General features: G+C 40.2%; 1 protein-coding gene across 2 annotated transcripts in view; it reads right to left on the reverse strand.

The window, feature by feature from the left end:
- The window catches only part of jmy (junction mediating and regulatory protein, p53 cofactor), a 57,567-nt gene that overhangs the window by 28,084 nt on the left and 10,940 nt on the right, over positions 1 to 18,543 (reverse strand). For both annotated transcript variants that reach the window (XM_062554047.1, XM_062554046.1), the window contains exons 2-5: positions 13,425 to 13,598; positions 9,500 to 9,650; positions 9,221 to 9,390; positions 4,021 to 4,186 (exon numbers count right to left, since the gene is read on the reverse strand). In XM_062554047.1, coding sequence (XP_062410031.1) covers positions 4,021 to 4,186; positions 9,221 to 9,390; positions 9,500 to 9,650; positions 13,425 to 13,598 — 661 coding nt within the window. The remainder of the gene's footprint in view (positions 1 to 4,020; positions 4,187 to 9,220; positions 9,391 to 9,499; positions 9,651 to 13,424; positions 13,599 to 18,543) is intronic.

Genomic DNA, 18,543 nt, shown 5'->3' on the forward strand with positions numbered 1-18,543 from the left:
ATGATTACCACCAAGGAAGATAATCACAAGTTCCAGGAGCTCTCTGTAATCCTCTCTTGGCTGAAAACATTCAAGGTGTTTGATGGCTAAATCAATGGTGTCCTCTTTGATGTCTGCGATAAAATCGCCATCAGTTGTCATGGCTGGTTTGAAGTTTGCTCTGTCAATGTATTCCCAATGCTTCTGAAATTTTGAAGATCTGAACATCAGGACCAGAGGTAGGCCCCATACAGGTGGTGAACACACAGGCAAGAATTATTTAGAATATGTGATGACAGGCAAGTATAAAAGACTGTGATCCCATTTTGACTCCAGTAATGGATATGCATCATTGATGTGACCAGTGTTGGTGGCTTTTGTCAAAACATATGGCTCTCACTAGATGTTTCAGAACCCAATCCACCAGCTGATCCACGGCTTTTGCTTGGGCCTCACCGGTCCCAGGGACCAACTTTGGAACACCAAGAAGTTGATTGGTGCCACGTCCAGATACAAGGACTGCTCAGATAGAACTTCAGATTTCCAGCCTGAGCTACAGGGCGATAGTAGGCGAATTTGGCTGCTAATGCACATAATTCTGAGTATCAATTGTGTGAAAGCAAATATTAACCTTGTTCTCCGTGTCCCTCCGTTTCTCCATGTGTAAAAGCACCGTGTTTCATAGCGTGGTGCGGATAATCACGGAGCTCCGGCTAGTGCTTCCATGGTGCGGGGGCGGGAAGGGAACATGGAGGAAAGGGTTGCGTCCACCGTTGGAGAAGAAACCGCTTGTTGAGTTGTTGGAGGTCTTGTTACACTTCTTGTTACACTTGTTAGTGTCTGCTGAAGACAATATTGTGCTTAATAAGGCAGCTGCTTCAGTAAGGTTGTTGCTTGAAGTTTGATTTGACATGGTCAGCCAGTCAATGATAGCGACACAGTAGAGCCTTTCTCACGAAACGTGCTCAAGTTCCTATTGGATGCGCGAAATTACACTCTTCCTGTTTAACGAAAACAACTTCCTGTTCAAGTGAAATACTCACACACACATATGAAATCCTCTCATGCACACTACTGAAATGCTCACACATACACATATGAAAAAAGTTGTGTCTGAAAGCAGTTCACTAGTGTGTATGAGAGGTTTTCAGTATAATGTGTGAGAGGTTTCATGTGTGTATGAAAGCGTTTCATATGAAAGCGTTTCACATGAGAGCGTTTCACTCGTGTGTGTGAGAGGCTTCAGTATAGTGTGTGAGAGGTTTCAGTATACAGACCTGCACACCCAGCAGCGTAAAAAAAGGTGACAGTGTACGACTATATATTACTATATTATTCTATATAATACATATACATGTATGATGTATGTAAACACAAACATACACACACGCACACACACACACACACACACAGGGGAGAATACGTATTTGAACCCATGCTTAAAGGGACACTTCACAGATTAGCATTAAGCTTTGTATCTTTAGAAAACCAGTCATATTTTTGAATGATCGTGCAACATTTCCTCAGTTTGCCTTGAGACAGGAGAAATACGGTTTTCAATGTTGGACTTCCTGCTTTCAATGATGTAAAAATCGTCATTTTACATCATTGAAAGCAGGAAGTCCTATATCTTTGTCGAGTAGATGAAACTACAAACACTTTCCTCATTTTTCCAAGAGGGGGCGCTAGCGGTGGGACTTCACTTACAGAAACTAAAATATATAGCCGCCATCTTTTTTGGAAGCTATAGGCTCCCGGTCCCGGAGAAAGCTGATAAGTAACTGCGATTTAATATTAAATACTAATTCATTGAATGCTGATATTGAAACTGATATGGCAAATGGGAATTCTGAAGATCTGGTATGTGAATTTGATGCACGAGATGACCTGTACGAGCTGTAATACAGCACAGAACATCAAGGCCTCCATCAAGGCCTGCAGCAAGCCTGGACGTCGATTAGGATAATTGGCTGTCGATTAGCCTTTGCCTGGGCTAGCTCAAACTAGAATGAACTAGCTCTCACAAGGTCAGTTATCCTAATGTTATTCACAAGTTATTGCACAAATAGTATTAGCAATACTAATACTTGTTAAAGGTCGGGTATTCTAGCATATGCTGTCAATTTGCGGGACATTTGACATGGAAATATGTTAATTAACGTTTTGGGGTTTTTTTTGCGATTTTTTCACTTATTCCTTTTGAAGACCAGCAACATTGATATATGGCCACAAGATTGAGTACAACATAAAACAATGATCGTTTTAATTTTAGAATCGTTATTAATGCCAAAATGTTACATTAATGAGTCCTTCTGTGTACTTGTCTACTTCCTGGTGGGTGCTGGTAAGGCAGTGAAAGGCAGGGAATTCTGGGAGTTGTTGGATTTTATCCACATGACCCAAAAATACATTTTCGGCTATTTTCTCCCATCTCAGGGGAAAATGAGGGAATGATGCACGACCATTCGAAAATATGACTGGGTTTCTAACAATAAAAAGCTTAATGTAAATGGATGAAATGCTCCTTTAAGTTGACTAAAAAGAGGAATAGAAAATCATCTTCATGCCTTAATTCAAAAAATGAGTAAAAATCAAGGATCTCCTTCAAAAAATGAAGAATGTATCGTAAATAAATACATTTTCTTCCTTAAATACAGGGGGCATAAGTAGGCCTGTTTTGACCCCTATGTCAATTCCCATAGGTGCAGGAGGATTTTTTTTTATATGCCTATGTTTTTATTTTTAAAGGCCAGCTATTTCATGGATCCAGGATACTATGCATCCTGATAAAGTTCACTTGGCCTTAGGAATTAAAATAGCCCCACATCATCACATACTCTTCTTCACCATAGCTATATATTGCATGGTGTTTTTTCCAGTTAGCCTATTAGTCCGTTTGATGCTCATTGAGCTCAATGCAAATAAATGTGCGTCCTGCGTTCTAAAGAGGGTGCATTAAACGCTATTTGCACACCTATGACCTAGATCCAATTTGTTGGCCGTATCACACTGGAATAGCCTATTAATTTGGCAAACTCGTTGTTAAGTTTAAATGAACGGTCACGTTGCATCCAAGCTGTAGACGTTCAGAACATAACATTGTCGCACATGACTGTGGTTGACTTTAGCTAGTTGGATGGCATATAGGGCAATTAAAATAGCGATGTTTCAAAGCTAAGGTTCATAGAAAAGAGATAGAACTGACTGGCTTTTGGCCATAGCAATCATCCATTTAGAACTAGTAACGGCAGTTTGTACTGCAAGTTTAGAAATTAGTTGATATGTGGTGGAAAGAAGTAGTTCTACTAACAAGACAACATATTTGTAGCGATTTAAACCAAAGATTGTCTAGTTACACCGTCTCTGTTTAAACGTTTACATCATAACAGGAAATGAACACAAAACAAACAGTGGAATAAGTGGGATAATGGACTCCACGGCGTTTGGTCCAAGAAATAAATGCACTTAGAAGGGGCCGTGTTACCTCTACGTTCATATTTGTGAACCGAACGCGGTGTCGTCCCTGACAAAAATGACTCGCACGGTAGCCAGGCGTCTTATTATCCAAACGTCAACTTGGCGCTGTGTTCAAGATTCTGAAGCAAGTGCTAAGACTCCGATTGGCCCAGAGAAGTGTCAATTACAAGAATTAGCCAATAATGTTTCGCAATTCTAGCCTGCATTGCATACAGATTAAGGGCAGCCTTCACCTTGCTGGATATTCCCACGGGTGTTGTTGCCTGCGCCACTCGGCCTCCGGCCTCCTGGCTATGGCCGAACAACACCCGTGGGAATATCCAGCAACAACCCACTCCCACTTGTGCTATATTGCTTAAATAGTCTGTGAGAGGTTTCAGTATAGTGTGTGAGAGGTAATTCGGAATAATGTCCTAAAGGGCCCCTCATATTGCCCACCCCTAGTCTACAGTGCAACAAAAAAAAGCTTGGTCTGCATACAGCTTTGGCAGTTACTGGGGACCCACTTTGACTCAGTTTTGGCAAGCCCATCTGTGTGTCAACAAATCTGTATTTATATCTTACCCATCATCTGTCTACGCAAACTTTGTAGCTGTGCAGAAAGCAGCTGTTCCTCATACTTCAGGATCTCAAACTGAATCTCATAAAGCTGAAGTTGAAGCTCATAATACAGTGACTCCAAGTGGTCCAAGTGACTCATTGCATCTTCCCCATCCTGAAGAGCCTGCATCTGAGAAAGAGAGACAGGACCCAGAAGACAGATTAGGGAAAAGGTAAACTGCAATGCAATTGATCATAATTTTATCATATGGGTAGTTGACATGACGTGGCTTTTCACCGTCACAGAAGACAAAAAATAATGTATTTTACATTTCAAATACTGTAAATGGTTGAACATGTTCTTGTTTTACATGAATTTGTTGTATCAATACCGGAGTAATTTATTGGGGGGGGGGGGGGGGGGGGTTGTTAGAACTTTGGGCCAAACCTTAAAATTGTCCTATGGTGTGACGGTAGACAACATAATTATATATACATATCTTTTATAGGTAGAGAAGATAATGTTTAACTAGAAATCCATTCCAAAAATTAAAGTAACGCGTTACCTACTGAAAATTTAGTAACCTAACGCCGTTTATTTTTCGATCCGCCGCAACGTTATTTTTTATTTACCACTCATCTGCCGGGCACTTGTGCAGTCACAACTCACGCGCAATTTATAATTCCACACTGCTTGGAGGCAAATGTCAGCCACAATAACATTAAGAACAACTTAATGCAGGACTGGCCTCAGAATTAAAAGGTCACTGAATATGCTGGCCCTTCACAGTTTGGCAGATAGAAATCAGGTGAAGGCAGGCTTAAGCTACATGGGAGGCAGGCAACCTATTCTACATCAGCACAAAATGTGTGATTACAGTATATCTCATCAGGAGCAGTCTTTCGAAACGTTTAGAGTCTGTTTCTTCTGGGGGTAAGAACGGTAGCCTACCTACCGATGGCAACACTAGGCAACACTAAGAAAAGCCAATTGCATCTTAGAAGATTCTACCCATGTCTTATACACAGTTTTTGAATGGCTGCCCTCTGGCAGGCGTCTGTGCTGTCCTCTTGCTAGGACTAACAGGAGGAAGGCTACTTTTACTTTTGAGGCTATTCGCCTTTTTTGGGGCTATTCGCCTGCTTCCAGCACCCTCCTCCTCCCTCTCCTGGGTCTAACCCCCCAGCCATCCACCCACACACACACACACACACACACACACACCCCTATCTGTCCTGTTCTTCCTTTTGTCCTGTCTTATATGTCTTATATGCTATGCGATTTATATGTCACTATGCCTGCATGGAGAAATTGCCCCTCGGGGATAAATAACGTTTTTTGGATTGAGTTGAATTGATAAGTAGCCGTCAAGTCTCATTCAATTATTGGGAGGTGAAAATTTGTCATTTCGAAACAACTTTCGTGATTAAAAGTTTATACGGCATGCTTGCGAAGGTGCGCAAGTTGACATGGGCCCCATCCTGCTCCCGGGGCCTCGCTGCACAGCACCGTCAGTGGTTACACCACTGATTCAGCCATTCCAACTGTCAGTTGTCATCAACTATGTCTGCCGTCAACTGTTTCCTCTGCTTACAACTGTTTAAAAATAAAGGACCTCACTACAATAATTCATAATTAAATGATTTAGCTATTTATTACACGGCTCTTCAGAGTCCTGCGGAAAATTCTATTCACATGAATGGGCCTTCCCAATGTTCAGAGGTCTGTTAAATATATATATATTTTATATAGAATTATAGAATTATAGAATAATAATCTTGAATTTCCCCTTCGGGATCAATAAAGTATCTATCTACAGTCATGGTTGAAATTGTTGGCACCCCATGCTAAAGTTGACTAAAAATAGTAAAATAAAATAATCTTTTGGAAATTGATTTTAATGGCTTAAGTAATAACATTAGGAAAAATCCAACCTTTAAGGACACACCAGTTTTCTTTGTGAATGAATAATGTATCATAAATAAATAAATGTTCTTCCCAAAATACTGGGGTCAAAAATATTGGCACCCCTATGTAACCCTATGGAAATTTAACACATAGGGGCAGGCCGTTTTTTATTTTTAAAGCAAGTAAATAAAAAAATAAATGTTTAACAGTGTAAGACATAATCATCTGGTACTTAGGAATAACACAAGGATCATGAAATCATGAAATAAATAGCACAAAAAAAACAATGCTAATTGTTGTAATAGACCAATATTTTAAAAATAAAATGTCAATAACTGCAGCCATAATACCATCTCGAAATGTCACAGTCTGAAAGCCCATTTCACACTCTTTCTAAAGATGAGTTCAATTCATTGGTATAGTTTGTCATACCCCTGTAATGGGGTTATAAAATATCATGCAAATTGATTATTTTTCAGTTTTGTGTTACAATATTTTCAACAAAAATATAGACACCTCTTAATTAATTTTTCAAAGACAGCTTAAACACATCTGTAGAGAGACATACACTACCGTTCAAAAGTTTGGGGTCACCCAGAAAATTTTGTGTTTTCCATGAAAAGTCACACTTATTTACCACCATGAGTTGTAAAATGAATAGAAAATATAGTCAAGACATTGACAAGGTTAGAAATAATGATTTTTATTTGAAATAATATTTTTTTTCCTTCAAACTTTGCTTTCGTCAAAGAATCCTCCATTTGCAGCAATTACAGCATTGCAGACCTTGGGCATTCTAGCTGTTAATTTGTTGAGGTAATCAGGAGAAATTTCACCCCATGCTTCTAGAAGCCCCTCCCACAAGTTGGATTGGCTGGATGGACACTTCTTGCGTACCATACGGTCAAGCTGCTCCCACAACAGCTCAATGGGGTTTAGATCTGGTGACTGCGCTGGCCACTCCATTACAGATAGAATACCAGCTGCCTGCTTCTTCTCTAAATAGTTCTTGCACAACTTGGAGGTGTGCTTTGGGTCATTGTCCTGTTGTAGGATGAAATTGGCTCCAATCAAGCGCTGTCCACAGGGTATGGCATGGCGTTGCAAAATGGAGTGATAGCCTTCCTTATTCAGAATCCCTTTAACCCTGAACAAATCTCCCACCTTACCAGCACCAAAGCAACCCCAGACCATCACGTTACCCCCACCATGCTTGACAGATGGCGTCAGGCACTCTTCCAGCATCTTTTCAGTTGTTCTGCGTCTCACAAATGTTCTTCTGTGTGATCCAAACACCTCAAACTTCGATTCGTCCGTCCATAACACTTTTTTCCAATCTTCCTCTGTCCAATGTCTGTGTTCTTTTGCCCATATTAATCTTTTTCTTTTATTGGCCAGTCTTAGATATGGCTTTGCTACTCTGCCCTGAAGGCCAGCATCCCGGAGTCGCCTCTTCACTGTAGATGTTGACACTGGCGTTTTGCGGGTACTATTTAATGAAGCTGCCAGTTGAGGACCTGTGAGGCGTCTATTTCTCAAACTAGAGACTCTAATGTACTTATCTTCTTGCTGAGTTGTGCAGCGGGGCCTCCCACTTCTCTTTCTACTCTGGTTAGAGCCTGTTTGTGCTGTTCTCTGAAGGGAGTAGTACACACCGTTGTAGGAAATCTTCAGTTTCTTCGCAATTTCTCGCATGGAATAGCCTTCATTTCTAAGAACAAGAATAGACTGCCGAGTTTCACATGAAAGTTCTCTTTTTCTGGCCATTTTGAGCAATTAATCATCCCCACAAATGTGATGCTCCAGATACTCAACTAGCTCAAAGGAAGGTCAGTTTTATAGCTTCTCTAACCAGCTAAACTGTTTTCAGCTGTGCTAACATAATTGCACAAGGGTTTTCTAATCATCCATTAGCCTTCTGACCCAATGAGCAAACACATTGTACCATTAGAACACTGGAGTGATAGTTGCTGGAAATGGGCCTCTATACACCTATGTAGATATTGCACCAAAAAACAGACATTTGCAGCTAGAATAGTCATTTACATTAGCAATGTATAGATTAGTTTAAACTTAGATTAGTTTAAAGCACTGTTTAAAAAAAAAACAGTGTTTTTCTTTCAAAAATAAGGAAATTTCTAAGTGACCCCAAACTTTTGAGCGGTAGTGTAACCATTTGCCAAACATTTTGTTTATAAATTATGTAATGGGGCACCCAATGTGGGGTTTGAAAACAATCCGCAATTTTTCCTCTGATTTCACAAGATTGAAACAAAGTCAGTATCAACATATATGCCTTACGGATGTCCATGTGGAATCTATAGGTAGCAATCATTATTCACAGAAAATGTAAAGTCTTTAGCTTGAACACTTTTTGAGATAATCTCTTCTTCTTATTCTTCTTCTAACGGATTTTGTGCGTCTAATTTAGCTTCAACCGTTTAACGTATAAACTTCATTCAAACTGTGCTGGGTAGGTCTTATCAGACTTCAGCTATGTATTTTTCAACTTTGTAACTTTTATACTTTTTGAACTATGAATTAAAAATGATTCAAATTTCCCCATAGACTTAACATTGTGACATCACATGATCCTATGACTAGCACTGCGCAGCCTTATATACCTCTTTTCCACCAGGGCCTTGCCGGTGCTGGTGCCGGTGCTGACGTTGAGCTGGTTCTAGTAAAGCACCGGCACCAGCACCAGCACCGGCACCGCTGCGGTGGAAACGAGGTAATAGAGTGAGTTGAGAGTTCGGCTTGTCAACAAATGAAGGCCAGTGAAAGCCACGGCATATGCAGCGCTCTGTTAAACTCATTTACACACACAGATAAGTAACTCAATAAACAATCTAAACGGTATTCATGTGTGTGTGTGTATGTTTTAGCAATTGCAAGATATATGGTCCATGAAATGACGATTGACATGTAACGTGTAAAGTCTAACAGGTTTGCTAACATTAATGTTTAGCTACCGCTAACAACCTGCGTGTGCACCCGCAATGATGTAAATAGTTGAAAATAGCATAGTGTGAGTTTGTGTAATCGTAACAATGTATCAGTGTAGTGAGTAGTGTGGTGCATACATGTGAAGTCTGGCTCAACGGAGCAGAGCAGCAGAACTACATTTTCATGCACTCGTAATTTCCTTGGAATTACTTTCTCAAATTGCACTTGTAATCCCTTACTTTACTCGTTACTTGAAAAAAGTAATTGGATTACAGTAACGCATTACTTCTAACGTGTTACTGCCCATCACTGGTGAGGACAATGACATAAATCACATGCTTTGACTATGAAGAGCATTATAAATACCTCTTCACAAAGGCCATGCTTCTTCTGTTCCAGGCATATCTCTTTGGCCCTCATCAGCTGCAGTGTCTCCTTAGATACAGCATATTGGAGCTTCTCCATGCGCTCCACAGCAGCAGTCCATGCAGCTTTGCCAAACTTACGCTGGTCAACCTTCATACGCTCGTACATCACTGAAAAGGTAAAAACTCTGATCACATTTGGATCAATTTGGCTCATAGCAAGTAACACTGCAATAGCATGTGTGCATGTGTACTTAGAACATTGTAGTGTTGTCATTACATTTCTGTGCTCGAGCTGTAGTCTCAAAGTACTTGACCGTAAGGTCCTGAATGGAGAGAGCAGCAGTGTGAGCCTTCTTCTGCCAGTCTTCATCCTCATGCTTCAACCCCTCCACACGCCGTGGGCCAAGGTACTCGGTCTCAAGAGATATCTAAGGGAAACACATACAGTCAAAGTCATATAGTGCTTCTTATGAACGAGTTCCTAAAATTTCACATAATTCATTACATGACAAAATATAAATGTTGTCTAGATATAGTCTTTATTGTCTTTGCCACTTTTTTCAAAGGTACGAGATTGAAGGGGCTGTCGACTCATGAGGTATACAAGAAAAGTGCTGTCTAGTGCCAGTAGGCTGTGTGCTGTCTACACTTCATCATATTGCTATTTCAGCATTACAAATAGTCCAAAATATTATTTGCAATTTAACATAAACATAAACATTGACATCATGTATTCATGGCTTTCATCAGGTCCCTTTCCAGAAGTGCATTAATCAAGCACCATACAGTCTGCACAAAATCCCAATTACTTCACTTCCTGCTGGGCATGGCTAATACACCTCTGAAGGTATTAAATTCATAATTTCGCCATTTTGTCAAACTACAATACATCAAAAAAAGGCTTCACAATTCAGAATAAGCAACATCTTGACATGTTTTGGGGCAGCCGTGGCCATGGCGGTTAGGGCTTTGGGCTTGCAACCGAAGGGTTGCCAGTTTGATCCCCGACCAGTAGGAAAAATGTGGGCGGGGGGAGTGGTTGAGCAAATCATCTACCAAATGTGGTGTGTGTATCTACAATGAATAATAAGATGGAGTAAGATAGAGTAAGATAGTCATCAATGTAAAAACATATTTTGCTACTGTTCATTGCTTTTGCTAAATCCTTTACTTTTATGACAGGGTTTTTTTTTTTTTTTTTAAGTAATATTGGATTGGATCAGTGTAGTGTTGCATGCTGCACCGATACTACAAAAGAATCACCATACCCTGAAATAAAAAATGTCGCAATTCTTAATTCTATTAGTATCGATACTTTTAAGAATGGCTGTGTTCTGTTGAAGCAACATGCATGCACAAGGCATGCTTCTAGTCCCTCCCCTAGCCTGTGCTTCTTTTTATCTCACTAGTTATTAGCTGTCCATAAACAGTGTGGCATGGCAGAGCAGCAACACAATAATAGCCTAACCCTTTCATGCACGCATTATGAAAAAAAGTGTCTAGATTTTTTTAGTATTGATTTTATTACTATATATGAGCCCAATATTGAAAATCAGTTGGAATTTTTAAAAAAAATATGCTTTTATATAGAAGTTATGTTATTGTCCACGTATGTGGACAGTGCGCAACAAAGGGGTAAAAAAGAATAAAATGTAATGACAGAAAATGTGGAAACTATGGCCCTCTACTTCCTCCATACTACCCACCCAGCCCTCTACTACCCCCATACTACCCACCCACCTCTCTACTACCTCCATACTACCCGCCCAACCCCTCTACTACCTCCATTATTGCTCACCAACCCTCACCCACCCCTCTACTACCCCCATATTACCCACCTCTACTACCACCACTACCCAACCACCCCTCTACTACATCCCTACTACCCACCCCTCTACTACTAATCCACCCACCCCTCTAGTACTCTCATACCCACCCCTCTACTACTCACCCACCCCTCTACTACCCCCATATTACCATACCACCTTGGCATTACCACATGTAATTAGGTCATTATTTATAAATATGTTTACCAAATGTTTGCTTCTTTGTAATTTAAAGCAATTAAAAGGAGCATTCAGCATATGGCCTATGCATTCAGCATATGGCCATTACTGTCACTCATGTTGAATTGATGATGTCATCAAGCAGTCAATAGTCCAAATATAAGATGATACATATTGTTAATATATTGCCAAGGACCTACTAAAACTGCCCTGAAGTGGATTGGTGTATATCAACATGATACATAAGTAGAAAACAGAGTTAAAGTTACTGTCCACGCATGTGGACGTTGCGCATGAAAGGGCTAATATCAAGTTAATTTGCTTACAGTGCCTATAGAAAGTCATCATACCCTTTTGAAATACTTTTATTGTCTTACAGCCTGAAATCAAAACCCATTTTTAAAAAAATCTTTGGTAGCACTTTATAATAACCGTCGCCTATAAATGGTAAATTAATACTTTATTTAGTATAAATGTATACATAATATAACTGTTTAGAAATCACATAATGATAGTTAGTTAATTATTGTTAACTGTTATTAGGCTGCCTATAATAAGTAAATTGATAGTTTATTTAGTATAAATTAAGTTACTTACAAGCATATTTATTAACAGTTAACGTGCAGCTTGTAAGTGTTAACAAGCAGGCTGTTAATGGTGACAGACATTTCTTAGCTCCCCAATCTAAAGTGAGAACAATGTAACTAACTGTTACAAGCCATTTCTTAGCTACTTGTAGTAAATTCTGCAGCCCCCCAATCTAAAGCGCTCTGCACTGAAAATGGCTGGCAGCCAATGAGTTAATAAGTCAAATTGACCATTAAATATTCAGATATAATTTGAATTTAAAAAAATAATAATGAATGAAATTCGAATGGGATAATAGAGGAAAATTGACAGCCCTAACGCGCACAACCCAGTGTTAACCAACCCCGTGTTGCTTAAACTAATTCATAACCGGCACGGTGGAACCGACAGCTCTGGTTTAGTCGGCTCAGGGGCAATCAACCTAGAGTTCAGCGTTAACTCTGTGATTGTTAAACCTCCGTTCGTGGAATACCCCTCTGACTGCAGCACTTTATATCCCACATTCTTCATGCACTCCACAATACTCAGACTTCTTAACTTTCACACACTCACACCTGACTTCCCTCCTACCCCACTTTAAAGGGGACATATTATGCAAAACTCACTTTTTGCGGGCCTTTGTGTTCATATTTAGGCCTCTACTGTTCTTATAAACACTCCAAGCGTGAAAAAAACCCATCCATCCGTTTTCTGTAGATCAGTAGAAAGACTTTGGTGTCAAGAATAGTATGCTGCTGTGAGCCATTTGGATTGCTCCCTTATTCTGATGTAATACTAAGGGAATTTGCATAGACCAACCCTAGCACCAGGGTCTAACATATGTGGTTGGATGCCGGCTCTGTTTGTTGTCATTTTCACCTGTGAAACGAGCAGCGCAATCAATACACGCAGCCGGAGGCGTGGCCAGCCATTGGGAAATAGAAACAGCCGTGTTGAAATGCTCCAATCTGAACAGAGCTCAGATAACACGTAATAGGCGCCCATCCCCCTTTAGATACACCCCCTCTCATTTGCATACCTTCAATTAATAATTCTTGTTAAACTGCTCTTACAATGCTAGTATCTAGATATGTGGTCTATGGCAGAGACGTTGTAATGCTAGCGTTATTACAGCTAACTTTGGAGAGTTACTATACTAAGAAATGTACTGATAAAACTTACCAATCTAACACATTCATTCTGTTGGGGAATCTGCTGCACTTCATCTTCGTCAGAACCTTCTTCTGACTCGGTTTATACATGTACGGCTGTATTCCTTATTTAAATCCATTGTTGATAGCTTTATCAAAGACTTTGGCTTTATTTACCAGCAGTAAACGTAGTTTCACTTTACTCTAGCTTCAGACCGGTGGATTGAGCCAATCAACTTTCAGGACATATCGGCCAATAGACCAATCAGCGCGCATCTCATTTGAATATTCATGAACTTGCTGAGTGGGCGGGAAAAACAAACTGTTTCATTGCAAGGCTTATTTATGACCTTGTATTAGGCGATCTAGCAGTGCTCCTGGGGCGTTTTCAGCCCCAAAAATTTACATATGACATTATTTAGGCTCAAAGATCAATTTGTAATGGTCAAAAAATGCGTTCTATGACTCCTTTAATCACCTTGATCTGCTGTCGGCGTAGCATAGCCAGCTCCCTCATGTCTCTGAAGGGTTGGAGCAGGTAGTGATATAATTCAGTAGTGGTCTCCACAAGGTCTCCATACGCTTCATCCTGCTGAGCATACAGGTCAAGCAGCTCCACCATGCTCTCCATGCTGCGCTGTCTCTCTAACAGCTGGACAAAAACAAAGACTTTGCATTAGTTCTTTCCCATGTGCTACCAGATGAAATAAATAGCCCATTTTAATATTGCACACTTCCCTACATACATGAATGTAACAGTTCTAAAATCCTAATAGCCTTGTTGATAAACTGCTTATTTCTTTCATGTCTGACACATTTGGTCCAGTGCTCTTTGAAGTTGCTGTGGCTATTTTAAAGCATGCTGGTAGGGGGACAGTTAGTAAGTGTTCTTAACAGTTAGTCCTCTGTAATAAACTCCGGGTTAGCTAACTTTTTCGCTTTATGTGTAGGGACCCTAAGCAAACTACTGATGTTTGGTGTTGTTTTGAATAATATTACGGGTATAAAAAAAATCTATTTGGTAGAGATGCACCGATCGACCGGCCGCCGATTGGAATCGGCCGATTTTCACGTGATCGGCCACGACCGGCGACCGGCCAGTCAGTCTGAGACATGCCGATTTTATGCCGGTCAAATGCACTCGCACGTACTTGTAACAACATCACACTCACACAGCTGAGTTTGCAAAGTTTGATGAAGCTAGGCCAACAGTCAGGGCTGGATAAAGCGCTAATACTGAGTTTTTCTATGCAGCGAACGCTGTGCTTTGCCATATTGCGTGGAATTTACTATACTAAGCCGTCACTTCAGGTTACAGCACTCATCAAAGCCCGTCCTTGCCACTAATTGCGTGCCCACAGCTGAACCACAAGCGCTATCAATAAGCAGCGACATAGCCTTTACTCAACTTAAGGCGAGACACGGCAGGAATAAACATAGTTTTGCTTCGGTTTGCCAACTTATCATGTATTCTTTCACACTACTACAACAACTAAGTCCGATTTACACATTTAGAGGTTTATTTCATTACCTTTTGTCTGATCACGCCTGTATATTTCTTCTAAATTCGCCAAAAGTTAGCATTCTAACGTGTCATAAACCATACCGCGACCCTGATATAAAACATATCATGCGTGGTGTCGTTGGAAAGCTGTGTTTCGATCTCCTGCATGACGTTATGCCATCCAAATATGGACACTTCCTTAGTATCCGCAAGCAATCGCGAAAGTTCAAAGAAGAGTGTGGACTGAGAATGTATGTCATTTGCTGTGTTTCAAGGCTTCTCAAAATTAGTTTTTTTTGTTGTCATTTTCCAACATCTCAGCCTATGTAGCACTAACTTCAGTTATCAGTAGGCTATTCTGAAGATATTTACAGTTGGATATTGCATATGGATGTGAGAAGAAAGAAAGTGTTCCTAGTGCATCTTTACATGTGTGAAATGAATGTCCCACACTGGGATTAGCCTACTGCAGCTGAAGAAGACTTGAAGAAGAATCTGTCTATTCACATTTTTCTACCAGCCATTGATAAGTTGATTACATTTCTAACATGTTGTATTAAAGAAAATATAGGCTAGAAAATAACTCTTTGTTTGTGCTGTAAAGTGGTTAGAAGAAATTAAATCGGAATCGGCTAAAATCGGTATCAGCCGGTCAAACTCGATGAAAAATCGGAAATCGGAATCGGCCAAAAAATTGCAATCGGTGCATCTCTACTATTTGGGTAGCGTTTAGCTCACCGCCCTCAGCCAGTCCACTATTAGCGATCTGGGACTACAGTGTAAACCAGGGCAAACTCTGTAGCGGTTGATCAAGGAATATACCGACTCTACGGCTTATTTGATGTGCTTTCATGCAGAAAAAGACCCTTGGGTGAAATTTCACCAGAGTTACGCTATAAAGGGATTATCCGGAGTAAAATGCACTTTAGATCAATTTATGGATGATTGGGAGTACATTGAGTTGACATCAAATCATGTCATGACCCTCTACTCATGGTAGTGAGTAGAGGGTCCCTAAAGTCAAACCGAAGCATCCCGAGGTCTATATGTGGTCGGATAGAGAGTCCAGAATGAATTTAATCAAGCCAGTACCTTTCCGGAAATGTTGCTGCTGCAGCTGGGGAACATTTTAGCAGCACTTCAGCAACATTTCCGGATCTGACATGATTTGATGTCAACTCAACGTATGTACTCTCAATCATCCGTAAATTGATCTAAAGTGCATTTTACTCCGGATAATCCCTATAAGTTGAATTGCAATCAGAACTTCGAGAGATGCACAGATTGATCGGCTGGTGACCGAAATCGGACGATTTTCGCGTGAACGGCCGCAACCGGCCGGTCAGTCTGACATACCGATTTTATGCCGATCAAATGCACTCGGGCACTGCATGATTAACATCAGGCTACATCAGCATCACACGTGCACACGGAACGCACTAGTAGGAAATCTCATGAGTTAACATGTCAGCTATTTGGAAATTCTTTAGCGTGTCTGAAGAAGATAACAAATTTGCAATATGCAACACATGCAAAGAAAAACTACGTAGAGGGACGACAACAAAAACCTTCGGCACAATGAATTTGATCAGACACTTGAGACAACATCACTCAGCTGAATTTCTGAAGTTTGAAGTTCAAAGGCCAAGTGTCAGGGGCTAAAGGTAAACAACATCAAGCTCGAACTAGCACCGGGACGTCCACAAATCAGCAACCACCTCTGTTAGCTTTGTTAAACAAGGAAGAGTTAAGGCATAACTGGAAAGATCATGGAATTCATTGCGTTGGATGATGAGCCGTTTGAGGTTGAAAATCAGGGTTTCAGAAATCTCAAACTATCGGAGGCTAAAATATGTCATACCAAGTTGACCATTTCTCAGATGTTGCACTAAAATAAATGTTTGACAACATCTTACATGCCAATCCTAATGCAGCGATTAGTTTTACGACTGACATTGGACATCAAATGTGAGCCTGATGTCCATGCTAAGCCTAACTGTACAGTGGGTCGATGATGACTTTCAACTACACCAATGTGTCAAGAGCTGGTCGGATCCCACACTGCTGCCAATCTGGCCTTTGCGTTCGAGAGAATGTTACAACATTGGGCAATCGTCAGGAGTAGGGTGCATGTAGTGTTGCGAGACAATGCAAGGAACATGGTGAAAGCAAAGAATGATGCTAACTTGGCTAGTTTGCCCTGCATGGCGCACACATTACAGTTGGCAGTAAACGAGGGTCTGCTGTCCCAACGAAGCATGACTGACATGGTGACATTTAAAATACTTGCCAGCGGCCTACTCGTGAGTTCATGATATCCAGGAACAGCTTGGCCTACCAAGAAAGAGCTTGCAGCAAGATATCATCACAAGATGGAACATTACTTTCTATATGCTGGAATTGCTGATTAAGCAGAGACGTGCGCTAGGGGCATTCGCTACAGCGAATGACCTACCGGCCACTGTCACTATGCACCAGTGGGGGTTAATTGAGAATGTGATCACACTCCTCGCTCCTTTCGAAGAACTTACTAAAGAAATGAACTCATGGACAGCAATAGCTGCAGATGTCATTCCAGCCATCATCGTGCTGAAATGTCTTTTGGAGAAAAGAGCTGATACATACTTTGGAGTGGGCATTAGAAAAGCCACCTTTTTGGAGGCAGTTCAGAGAAGGTTTACTGACGTTGAGAAGGAGCCCCTTTACACGTTGGCAACAGTTTTTGACCAGAGGTTGGTTGGTTGGTTATTTATTAGGTGTGTGCTCCCTTTTAAGGCGATTCCATTTGTATCAATTCATAAAGCTACGATACTATTCAGACACGATGCGTTTCAATACAGAACGATTCAGTGTGATTCGATACGATGCAATACGATGTAAGAGGCCCTAAAATGCAATTAATCTCATTTTATTTTTCATATTGCAGATTTTTTTTTTTTTTTGTTACTTTAAGGCAAGACACGGCAGGTGAAAACATTGTTTTTTTCAGCCCCGGTCAATTTCGATATTTTGTGCTAGTTTGCTACCTTAGCATACATGTATTCTACCACCCTACTACAACAATTAAGTCCGATTTGCATATTTAGGTGTTAATTTCATGACATTTTGTCTACTCGTGCCTATATATTTCTCCTAATTTCACCAAAAGTTCCCATTCTAAAGTGTCATGTACTACCGCGACCGTGATCCAAATCATATCGTGTGTGACACCGTTGGAAAGCCCTGTTTCTCCTGAATGACGCTATGCTATCCAAATATGGACATTTCCTTTGTATTAGCAACCAATCGCGAAGGTTCAAAGGCAAGACTGGGCTTAGAACGTATCCCATTGGCTGTGTTTCAAGGCTGTTTTCTCAAAACGAGTTTCTTCTCCCACTCAGAACATAATCTCCACTTCTGAAGCACTTACATGTGCCAAACTTTCCAGTCTTATACCAAACTATATTTACAAGACTTTTACAGAGGGGTTTGTTGATATATTATTCCCAACCTGATATGTATGACATTTTATGCTTAAAAACATGGCAAACTATTTTTCAAGGCTATTGACACTATATGCTGATTTACAAGACAACAGAAGTAGATATCTATAAATCCCTCTGTATTTTTTCTCCAATCTAATATATTAACACAATGAAAAAACAATTTTGAACCTAGCTTTATCCAAAACTCAGATTATGCATTTTAAAATATATGCAAATTAGCGCATATTTAATGAGATAATGCCTCATTTGCATATTCAAACATTCAATTACAAAAAACTTGTAATACATTTTTTTTCTTATGTTGATGTAAGTAATCAACTGGGGAAGTTTCATAGTGATATCTGCTAGTTAAAATTTTTACCCTATTTACCTGACACGGCAGGTGAAAACATCGTTTTTGCATACATTGGGCAATTTCGACATTTTGTGCTAGTTTGCATGTATTCTTTCACCCTACTACAACAACAAAGTCTGATTTACACATTTAGGTGTTTAATTCATGACATTTTGTCTACTTGCACCTATATATTTCTAATTTCACCAAAAGTTCCCATTCTTAACCCTATGAGCCCTAAGCTGTTTTAAGGGCATTTTCACTACCTCTAATT

The sequence above is a fragment of the Sardina pilchardus genome, chromosome 14, assembly GCF_963854185.1.
Source record: "Sardina pilchardus chromosome 14, fSarPil1.1, whole genome shotgun sequence".
In the NCBI taxonomy this organism is placed as follows: Eukaryota; Metazoa; Chordata; class Actinopteri; order Clupeiformes; family Clupeidae; genus Sardina; species Sardina pilchardus.